The 11177-nt window shown below is 41.8% G+C and overlaps 2 protein-coding genes across 2 annotated transcripts; one reads left to right on the top strand and one right to left on the bottom strand.

The window, feature by feature from the left end:
- The first annotated feature begins 255 nt into the window (after positions 1-255).
- On the top strand, positions 256-1606 carry rpl36a (ribosomal protein L36A). The gene is made up of 5 exons (XM_041885951.1): positions 256-363; positions 672-777; positions 994-1061; positions 1200-1322; positions 1533-1606. Exons 1-5 carry the CDS (start codon positions 361-363, stop codon positions 1551-1553), a joined length of 321 nt encoding a protein of 106 aa, XP_041741885.1. The 5' UTR covers positions 256-360; the 3' UTR covers positions 1554-1606.
- A 771-nt stretch (positions 1607-2377) lies between these two features.
- glra4b (glycine receptor, alpha 4b) lies at positions 2378-11177 on the bottom strand. The gene is made up of 9 exons (XM_041885950.2): positions 11055-11177; positions 5862-5929; positions 5545-5768; positions 5268-5350; positions 4927-5064; positions 4623-4837; positions 4238-4396; positions 3552-3656; positions 2378-3256 (listed from the first exon to the last, which is right to left on the bottom strand). Exons 1-9 carry the CDS (start codon positions 11161-11163, stop codon positions 2987-2989), a joined length of 1371 nt encoding a protein of 456 aa, XP_041741884.2. The 5' UTR covers positions 11164-11177; the 3' UTR covers positions 2378-2986.

Here is an 11177-nt window from a genome sequence, read left to right as displayed (position 1 = left end):
ACCTACAGAGGGAACAGCCATACAAATCACTCAGTGCTTTCCATGCAAGGATATTCTCTTCTGCTATGCGGATTTAATCCACAGGATGGCACTATTTTATTGGGAAAACACAATTTTCACGCCACTATACAGAAGTAACTTTTTCGTAGCAGGTTAGGAGAATTTACACAGCAGGTTAGGATAATTATCGTAGCGGGTTAGGAGACTGAGGTTAAGGTTAGGAAAATTGTTGGAGTTAGGTTTAGCGAAAACGCTCTCCAGCCGACCCACAATTTCCGGTTTACTACCGGTATACGTCATCTACATGCGGTCTCATGATATTTTTCTTTCTTTGAGCTCCTGCGTCAGGAGTGTGCAGTCATGGTATGTTTTTTCTCTCCACGCATTGCTAATTTCTAATTCACAACTATTTCAAAGATGTGTATTTGCTAATGCATATACATACGAGCCAGTTGCTTGTGGCCCTAACTAACGTATTCGCAGAGGTGTTTGCTAGCCAGCCACGTAGTTGACGTTAGCTAAGCGAACACTTCTAATGTATACTTCGCAAGATCGCTAACTAACGTTACTGAAAGTGCTATCAAGCAATGTGACACAGGCTTCAGTAGAGAGGAAGCCTTAACTATAATATATTTGGTACAGTCATTTACTAGTGTTTATCTTGTATCTAGGTAAACGTACCGAAGACCCGCAGGACTTACTGCAAGAAATGTAAGAAACATCAAACTCACAAAGTTACCCAGTACAAGAAGGGCAAGGATTCTCTGTATGCACAGGGTAAGTTTGCTACGGAGTTTAACGTTAAAATCAAATGTTATTGGTCACATACACATATTTAGTAGATGTTATTGCGAAATGCTTGTAAAACGTAGGAGCTAGAAGCAGAGCTGCCATGTGTCATTACTTCCCATTCCCTGGCTACTTGAACATTCAGATGTATTTATGTGTGGTGTCTACCTCGGCATGCATTAATCCGGTAACAATGTATTTCAGGCAAAAGGAGATACGACAGAAAGCAATCTGGTTATGGTGGCCAGACCAAGCCTATTTTCAGGAAGAAGGTATGCAAGAATCATAATGGGGAAAATATTTACATATGCACTTTTCTGTTTGTTACCATGTCTACCCTACTAGTCAGCACATAAATCATTTCCATATTTTTATGTTACATGCTTGAATCCTTGTGATTTGTCCTGCAGGCTAAAACTACAAAGAAGATTGTGTTGAGGCTGGAGTGTGTGGAGCCCAACTGTCGGCAAAAGAGAATGGTGCCCATCAAGCGATGCAAACACTTTGAACTGGGAGGAGACAAGAAGAGAAAGGTAATAATACTGGTTCTCTTCAGTTTTGAGAGCCAGCAAACTTTGTGTATAGTAGCCTAATTGCAAAAGGTAGGCACTAAGCAGAGGGTGGAGTTAATGAGATTGACACTAAGACAATTGAGCTTCTTATATAGTGATTTTAATCTATTTGCAGCAATCTGTGAAATGTTATATTTTTTGACATCTCTATCCTTTTTCTTACTCTTTCAGGGCCAGGTCATCCAGTTTTAAGCTGTTTCTCTTTTCTTGGGTCACTTATCAATAAAATATGTATTGTAACTGTACCTGAACTTGTACTGTATTTACTGTTCTCACTTGATAAACCTCTAGTATACGTTGAAACATTGGAACCAGTTAGACAAGTGATCTTGAGTTGTCTGACACATGCAGTTACACATTAAATGTACTGTATCTGTAATGAAGTTTGGATGATACCTTCCACCTAATTGACTTTCAATTGTGTAAAGCAAAAGTGCTACATAATTGTCTTCCTTGGGGGCAGAATGTAGGTTATAGTTGTTAAATACTTCTCGGGAAAACAAACTAGATAATTGCCATGTATTATTCAGTGTTTCTAATGGAATAGCTGTGCATTTAATACTCCTGAAGATGTACACCAGTGATCATCAACTAGATTCAGCCACGGGCCAATTTTTTTATTGAGAGGATGGTTGGGGGGCCGGAACATAATTACAGATGCAAATTGACCGCAAGAATCCCAAACAGATATATTTGACTAAAACTTTATTTCAAACCTTGCTTACATTTGTATACCATCACGTCTCTTTATTATACTTGGGAACAGATTTTCCTAATTAAATTCAGTTTGAGCTGATTTTCTGAAAAACACACAACAAATGTTTTTTTAGCTCAGAAAACATGGGTGGCTGAATAAAACCGGGCTGCCAGTTGGGGAAACCTGATGTATGCTGTATCCTGAACTTCCATTCCCCTCTTATGTATGTTTTCTTTCACTGACTTATAATTAAAGAATGGACACAAGTTTAAGAGCATCACTGAGACCGTTACAACAGCAGTCATTTTCACACTAATCATTCATCTGGCTTTTTGATTTGTTTATTTGACCATTTTAAACAAGTCCAAGGTGCATTCATTGAGGATGACAAAGCCAATACTTGACACAGTACGATAATGAAGGACATTACCTAACTAGACAATTCAAAATGTCCAGCATTCACTTCTGTTTATTCATGTACCAATAATGTACTATTACATAAAGTGTACCATATTAGGTTGAAATCAATATATTTGTAGGGGTTTATGATGTGGCAATCCACAAGAGTACAAAAAATATATATTTTACAATATGTCCAACATTTTCCATGCAGTCCTGTTTCAATATCTGGGCTTGTGCTCTCCATGGGGGTGACATTAAAAGTATCCGTAGTGCAAGAAGGCCTATATACCATTAGTGCATTCCATTGGAATTGTACAAAAAACAAATGGTTAAGGATGACACTTGGAAGAGACATCAGGTTTGCTTACTTTCATAAACAATAAATGGAACTGGACATGCAGTCAGTTATTTTTCCATTGGCACAGCTGATGGATTTCTAACGTTGTCTCAAAGTGTTCTGTTGAAGACTAGATTCAACTCCGTACTGGTTTCTAGTGATATAATTCAGTCCTCAGATGTTGGTTTGTCACAGAGTAGCTCGGATGGCTTCATTCCGCAGCACTTTGTAGGTAAGCCAATAGAAAACATTGAAGCAGAGGAAACTCAGCGGGAACACAGCCCTGGATATAGTGTCAATCCTTTTTGCCCGATCTACAAACCGCCTGCGGATGTCATACAGTGGAAACCCAGGAGGTAAGGCCTGAAAGATTGGGGCATCCATCTCTGGTGGTGCATCTTCTGCTACTCCATAACTATGGAGAAAATAGGCCTGGCTCTGCTCTGCCAGCTCCTGCTCCTAGGAAAGAACAAAAGGAAAAGGGTAAAATGTCTGTCACCCTCATAACCTGCAACATTTTCTCCACATTACTTGCCACATACAGTATTATGATTATTCAAGTGTGGCAAAGTCAAAAAGGACTTGGATTTTGTGATGAATACATTTCACATGAGAGAGATTACACAACAGATAGCGATGACAACACCTTATCACTCAGTGAGATCTACCATTTTGTTTTTCTAAGTGAACAAACAGTGGAATACCCCCCATTAAACTAGACTCCAGTCAGCGTGAGAAGAGTAGGAGTTTTTACCCTGGCACAGACACTGCACTGCTGAGGGCCAGACAAGGTCCCCTGGCAGGCGTTGTTGCCTGGCACGCTGTTACCTTTCACTTTGCTGCTATCACCACTTCCCTGCTGATAGAGCCAGAGCAACATGGAGGTTTAGCAGGCATACGGGAATACTGTGATTCAATCTAAACAACATGCAGTGACACATTACTGTAGACATTCAAGTACATTATTATGTAAACAGAGTCTGAGAAATACCAACTGAATGTGTAAAGATCTAAAAATAAGATGAGACTTAGGTAAAAAGAAAGTAGGCTACCCGGTCCCTGAAACTGATCTAGATGCAGGTGTCAGGGAAAAGTATTGGGATGTTTCATAATATAGTGGAAGGCTAACTGTGGAGCTACAGACAAACTACTACCACAATTCAGTTAATTCCAGATCATTTTTTATAATTTTTTTGATCACTTTCTTTTGGGTTACTTATTATTTTGAGATCCAAAGTGAAACGGCAAGCCAAGCTGTTGAGTAGAGCAATTATACCCAGAAGAAGGAAGAAAATGACTTGAATTTAGAACAGGTCTGTGGATCTCCCAGCATGAGATACGACAGCCAGCTGAACTGTATAACTGCTGCATAACGGGGCATAGAGGGAATAGCAGGTGACAGCAGCCTGAGGGGTGGGCTGCACAGGGGCTTGGACTCACAGTTCTCTGCCGCTGTTGTTCTTTGATATTTTTCCTCAGTCTGAAGAACTCTTTGTGCTGTCGTGAGACAAAGTTTACTGCTGCATACTCCAGCAGTGCAGCGAACACAAAAAGAAGACACACAGCCATCCAGATATCAATGGCCTTCACATAAGACACCTACACAACCCACAAAAAAATTAATAAGGGTTAGAACTTCAACATGCAGATAAACAGCATGATGTTTTCCACCACTGAAATAACGTGCAATGATTAGGTATTAAGTATAAAACTGGTAACTGGCATTTTCTGAATTAAAGCATCTTTTGAAATCAATTTTGATTTAATGTATGTAGGTTGTCCAGCTAGAACACCTGAGCAAAATATAAAACATTTCCTCTCTTACCTTAGGCAAGGATGCCCTGGACCCAGAGCTTTGTGTTGTCATGGTGAGCACTGTGGTGATACCAAGGCCCACTCTAGCTGGGGCGGCGTCCATGTTGATCCAGAAGGAGACCCAGGAGAGGATGACGGTGAGAAGGCTGGGGATGTACATCTGGATCAGGTAGTAACCCATCTGTCTCTCCAGGTGGAACTTTACCTCGATGCAGGCAAATTTACCTGCCAGCAGATGCCAGATGGTTAGAGATGAAGACATTGTCATTAAGCAAACTGTGGCAATAACATACCATTGAGAGTCCAGAATCTACCTGTGTTGTAGTGCTTGGTGCAGTAGCCTAAGTCTTTCTCCTCTTTCAACACAAACTGAGGAAGCATCAGGTCATCAGCCACCTGCACAGGGCCAATGTCCAGCCACTGGAAACACAGGTCATTCATGGTGTAGCCAACTAGAGCACAGAGGAGAAGGGAGAACATGGGTTTCTTTTATTCATGATCTAGCCCACTACAGAGGGAGAGACAAGTTTATTTATAAAGTTGTCAACATCAAAGCCTGTCTAGTCAAGTGTAGAGAAAGGGGAAAAAGAGGCACCAGGGAGTGAAACTAGCCGAGTGCAAAGAATGGATAAAAAATAGAGAAAATAAAACTCACAGCTTTCCAGCTGCATAGAGCACGTCTGAATGTCCATAGGGAAGTTCATCAGATCCATGGGGCAGGACAGAATCAGCGTTAACCTGGCTCACAGAACCAGAAGCATGTAGTGAGAGGGTGAACAGAAGACAGGTACGGGGAGTTTTGTACACTAACATTACCTGTGGCTTCAAATTGAATGTTGATAATTATTGTTACTGATCACGTTATAAATAATACAATTGTACTCTTATATATAATTATGAGGAGACACTACTGTTTTAGAGACACTGGTCACCTGATACTGTAGAGGACATTCCCATTTTGGAATATCCGCAGCAGTTTGTTGTCTGTGGTGACTTCGTGAAAGTTTGCCCCTTTTTCATTGGCAAAGAAAAGGTCAGGTTTCCAGATGGAGTCCAACATGGAAGGATCCAGGTCCAGAGAGTCATCAGGGTACTCCTTATAGGCTAGTCGTGGGTCGTTCCATTGTTGCCGTAGAAACACATTGAGCCGATAGTCCTATGGTAGTTATAGTATAAAAGAGACAGTCTATTAAAGGGAGTGAACAGACCCTGTTTGGAGGAAAGGTGGATGAGTATAAAAATCCCTCACCATAGTGGTTTCTGTGATGGACCCAAAGCTGTTGATGAACAGGTTGATGGTGACATTCACAGGAGGACCTGCAAAATAGTCCATGAGAAACGCAGCTACTCATATATACTGTATCATAATTTCAATGTGTTTCACTATGCTGTTTTCTGATACAGACAATTCTTTATTTGCTTAGCATGTACAGTAAAATGCATTACTCATACAGTACATGTTCATCCATCATTCATCCATGTTTATTAATATTTAAAGGAAAAGATATGTGGCAGAGCATCTGTGGCAAATATAAATGGATCTGAAAACATTGTCAGGTCTATTTAATGACAGGGGATAGTATTGTCTTCCAGCGCACAATGGAATAAGAACTCTCTTACTGTATATACTGAACAAAAATATAAACGCAACATGTAAAGTGTTGGTCCCATGTTTTATGAGCTGAAATAAAAGATCCCAGACATTTTCCATATGCACAAAAAGCTTATTTCTCTCAAATTCTGTGCACACATTTGTTTACATCCCTGTTAGTGAGCATTTCTCCTTTGCCAATATAATCCATCCACATGACAGGTGTGGCATATCAAGAAGCTGATTAAACAGCATGCTCATTACACAGGTGCACCTTGTGCTGGGGACAATAAAAGGCCACTCTAAAATGTGCAGTTTTGTCACACAACACAATGCCACAGATCTCAAGTTTTAAGGGAGCGTGCAATTGGCATGCTGACTGTAGGAATGTCCACCAGAGCTGTTGCCAGAGAATTGAATGTTCATTTCTCTACCATAAGCCGCCTCCAACGTCGTTTTAGAGAATTTGGCAGTACGTCCAACCGGCCTCACAACCGCAGACCACGTGTAACCACGCCAGCCCTCCACATCTGGCTTCTTCAGCTGCAGGATAATCTGAGACCAGCCACCCGGACAGCTGATGAAACTGAGGAGTATTACTGTCTGTAATAAAGCCCTTTTGTGGGGAAAACTCATTCTGATTGGCTGGGCCTGGCTCCCCAGTGAGTGGGTCTATGCCCTCCCAGGCCCACCCATGGCTGTGACCCTGCCCAGTCATGTGAAATCCATAGATTAGGGCCTAATGAATTTATTTCAATTGACTGATTTCCTTATATGAACTGTAACTCCGTAAAATTGTTGAAATTGGTGCATGTTGCGTTTATATTTTTGTTCAGTATAATAATAATAATAATACTAATACGTTTGTATAGCACTTTTCATTACAGAGTTGTCTCAAAGCTCTACTGATACTTTTTTTCATACTGTATATACAGTGGGGGAAAAAAGTATTTAGTCAGCCACCAATTGTGCAAGTTCTCCCACTTAAAAAGATGAGAGAGGCCTGTAATTTTCATCATAGGTACACGTCAACTATGACAGACAAAATGAGAAAAAAAAATCCAGAAAATCACATTGTAGGATTTTTAATGAATTTATTTGCAAATTATGGTGGAAAATAAGTATTTGGTCAATAACAAAAGTTTCTCAATACTTTGTTATATACCCTTTGTTGGCAATGACACAGGTCAAATGTTTTCTGTAAGTCTTCACAAGGTTTTCACACACTGTTGCTGGTATTTTGGCCCATTCCTCCATGCAGATCTCCTCTAGAGCAGTGATGTTTTGGGGCTGTCGCTGGGCAACACAGACTTTCAACTCCCCTCCAAAGATTTTCTATGGGGTTGAGATCTGGAGACTGGCTAGGCCACTCCAGGACCTTGAAATGCTTCTTACGAAGCCACTCCTTCGTTGCCCGGGCGGTGTGTTTGGGATCATTGTCATGCTGAAAGACCCAGCCACGTTTCATCTTCAATACCCTTGCTGATGGAAGGAGGTTTTCACTCAAAATCTCACGATACATGGCCCCATTCATTCTTTCCTTTACACGGATCAGTCGTCCTGGACCCTTTGCAGAAAAACAGCCCCAAAGCATGAAGTTTCCACCCCCATGCTTCACAGTAGGTATGGTGTTCTTTGGATGCAACTCAGCATTCTTTGTCCTCCAAACACGACGAGTTGAGTTTTTACCAAAAAGTTCTATTTTGGTTTCATCTGACCATATGACATTCTCCCAATCCTCTTCTGGATCATCCAAATGCACTCTAGCAAACTTCAGACGGGCCTGGACATGTACTGGCTTAAGCAGGGGGACACGTCTTGCACTGCAGGATTTGACTCCCTGGCGGCGTAGTGTGTTACTGATGGTAAGCTTTGTTACTTTGGTCCCAGCTCTCTGCAGGTCATTCACTAGGTCCCCCCGTGTGGTTCTGGGATTTTTGCTCACCGTTCTTGTGATCATTTTGACCCCACGGGGTGAGATCTTGCGTGGAGCCCCAGATCGAGGGAGATTATCAGTGGTCTTGTATGTCTTCCATTTCCTAATAATTGCTCCAACAGTTGATTTCTTCAAACCAAGCTGCTTACCTATTGCAGGTTCAGTCTTCCCAGCCTGGTGCAGGTCTATAATTTTGTTTCTGGTGTCCTTTGACAGCTCTTTGGTCTTGGCCATAGTGGAGTTTGGAATGTGACTGTTTGAGGTTGTGGACAGGTGTCTTTTATACTGATAACAAGTTCAAACAGGTGCCATTAATACAGGTAACGAGTGGAGGACAGAGGAGCCTCTTAAAGAAGAAGTTACAGGTCTGTGAGAGCCAGAAATCTTGCTTGTTTGTAGGTGACCAAATACTTATTTTCCACCATAATTTGCAAATAAATTCATTAAAAATCCTACAATGTGATTTTCTGGATTTTTTTTCCTCAATTTGTCTGTCATAGTTGACGTGCACCTATGATGAAAATTACAGGCCTCTCTCATCTTTTTAAGTGGGAGAACTTGCACAATTGGTGGCTGACTAAATACTTTTTTCCCCCACTGTATACAATAAAAACAACACATTTAGAATCAAGGCAGGTAAAATAGCAATAGTGGGCTGGGTGCTAAATACATTTTAGATTGGGACTAGGACTATGAAAAAGACAGTCTGTAGAAGTGGGTTTTAAGGCCGCTTTAAAGGTTCTGAGTGATGGAGCGGCTCTCAGATGGTCAGGGAGAACATTCAATAGGCGAGGAGCAAGGGACCAGAAGGGTCGGTCCCCCATAGTTCGGAGACGTGTCTTGGGGACTTGAAGCAGTAGGGAGTGGCTGGAGCGGAGAGTGCAAGGTGGCTTGCTGATTGAGATGAGGTCGCTGGGCTTTAAATACAAGCATGACCATTTTGAAGTTGATCCTGTAGTTGACCGGTAGTCAGTGGAGTTGGACCAGGATCGGGGTGATGTGGTCTGACTTCTTGGTCCTGGTCAGGACCCTGGCAGCACTGTTCTGGATTAGTTGGAGCCTCTGTAGGGATTTGGCTGGGAGGCCCCCAAACAGCGCATTGCCGTAGTCAATCTGAGAGAAGATGAAGGCGTGGATGAGTTTCTATGCATCTGGCTGGGAGAGTGATGGTATGACCAGGCAATGTTTTTAAGATGGAAAAATTATGTTTTACATATTTGTTTAATGTGGGCATCGAAGGACAAAGAAGCTTCAAACTTGACTCCTAGGTTGGAGATGACAGAGGACAGGTGGATGGCTTGGCCGTTGATTGTAGGGGAGATGTTTCCAGCACTGGTGACCTGCTTGGGTGTCCCAATAAGCATAGCCTCAGTCTTTTTACTGTTCAACTGGAGGAAGTTCTCTTTCATCCATGCCCTGATGTCCTCTAGGCAGCTTAGGATCTGGCCGAGAGGGAGCATGTAAATTAAAGACAGGACAGGCCCCAGCACTAACCGCTGTGGGTCGCTGCATGTGACTGAGGACTCCTCCACTATTAGAAAGTCCAGATCGATGTATTGCTTCCTATTGGAGAGGTAGGAGGAGAACCAGTTCAGAGCTGTTCCAGAGACAGCAGTGTGTTCTCTGAGACACCACAGGAGGATGATGTGGTGTACAGAGTCAAAAACAGCACTGAGATCTAAGAGGAGGAGGATGCTAGGAGATCCAGAATCAGCAGCCATCAGCAGGTCATTGGTAACTTTAACCAGAGCTGTTTCGGTGCTGTGCAAGGGCCGGAAGCCAGATTGGAAAACCTTTTACAACTGATTAGATGACAGATGTGATTGAAGCTGGTTTGCAACCACTTTCTCCAGTACTTTTGATTCGAAGGGGAGGTTGGAGATGGACGTGTAGTTGGATAGGATGTCCTGGTCACGGTTGGGTTTCTTCAGTAAGTGGGTGACTGCAGCTGTTTTGAAGATTGATGGTACTGTACCTCTCCGGTCAGCAGGGACTTGTTGATCAGGGTGGTGAAAAACATAAGCAGGCTTGATGAGCAGGTTTTGAGTAGGGATGTAGGGAGCAAGAGGTGGCCTTTCATTTTAGAGATGATTGACTGCACAGCGGCGGATGTGTTTACACAGTTTATAATGTGGCAAGCTGTCTTGTATTAGACTGAGTTATCACAAACAGACAGGATAAAATGGTTGTCATTTCCAATATGCTCTCATTAGTATATTGCATCCCTCAACTACTGACATCATAAATATTTCATAATCTCATTTCCTAAGAGGGTATAATTTATTGATTCTACTTAAGTTACATTAGTATATTTATAGACAATCAGCAGGGAGTTACTTTGCATGGCATTCACTGGCATATTTCAGTGATGTGGAGCAAGTATAAAATATATATGATGAGATTTGACCCTTGAGAAATAAAGAGGAACTATGTCAGATGGAATCTGCTGGCTTTGCTGGCTGTGAAGAAACAGACTGAACTAGGGGCTCTATTTAATCTGATCCCGCGACATACATTTTAAGGTAATTTCTGATCGAGTCGACATATGGAGTGTTTACTGTGAATGCAGTCTCCGCTAAAGCGGGAATATTGCCTTTAAATTTCAATCACGCTGTAAAGCTGAACTTCTGCGATGCGGATTTAATAGAGCCCTAGGTCTGTGGGTTAACATGCACGCAAAATGACCAAAAACAAATGCTCTGAGTAATTTTGTCTTTAAGTATCACAACAAATAACAATTATAATGTGAAAGTGGAAATCTTTTAGATTTATATAATATTGTATCTTAGATTTATTCTGTAAAGCTACTGTACTACACCCACCTGTTTAGGGTTTACTGTACTGTACCATAATGTGTATAACTGTATGTGTATTGTTGTATTGTGTAATCTACTCTACAGTGTATTGCATTATACCTTTGAAGTTGGGTCTAATGCGGGCGTCATACCCAGATGTCCTTCCCATGAGTTTATCCAGAAAGTCAGATGGGGAAGGGGCCTTCCCTAGCCTGCTAGGTAGCTTCATCTCCTTACAGGTCC

Source organism: Coregonus clupeaformis, chromosome 9, assembly GCF_020615455.1.
Source record: "Coregonus clupeaformis isolate EN_2021a chromosome 9, ASM2061545v1, whole genome shotgun sequence".
NCBI classification, from domain to species: domain Eukaryota; kingdom Metazoa; phylum Chordata; class Actinopteri; order Salmoniformes; family Salmonidae; genus Coregonus; species Coregonus clupeaformis.
This window is presented reverse-complemented; position numbering and strand designations above follow the sequence as displayed.

What these genes read in the sequence shown, in the direction of transcription:
- glra4b (XM_041885950.2), bottom strand. Translation starts at nt 11,163, where the DNA reads ATGAAGCTACCTAGCAGGCTAGGGAAGGCCCCTTCCCCATCTGACTTT. An exon ending in CCAGGGCATCCTTGCCTAAG is followed by an intron (nt 4,397 to 4,622) that starts GTAAGAGAGGAA and finishes TGGGTTGTGTAG; the next exon opens with GTGTCTTATGTGAAGGCCAT. An exon ending in AACAACAGCGGCAGAGAACT is followed by an intron (nt 3,657 to 4,237) that starts GTGAGTCCAAGC and finishes TGGCTCTATCAG; the next exon opens with CAGGGAAGTGGTGATAGCAG.
- rpl36a (XM_041885951.1), top strand. An exon ending in GGATTCTCTGTATGCACAGG is followed by an intron (nt 778 to 993) that starts GTAAGTTTGCTA and finishes AATGTATTTCAG; the next exon opens with GCAAAAGGAGATACGACAGA. An exon ending in GAGGAGACAAGAAGAGAAAG is followed by an intron (nt 1,323 to 1,532) that starts GTAATAATACTG and finishes TTACTCTTTCAG; the next exon opens with GGCCAGGTCATCCAGTTTTA.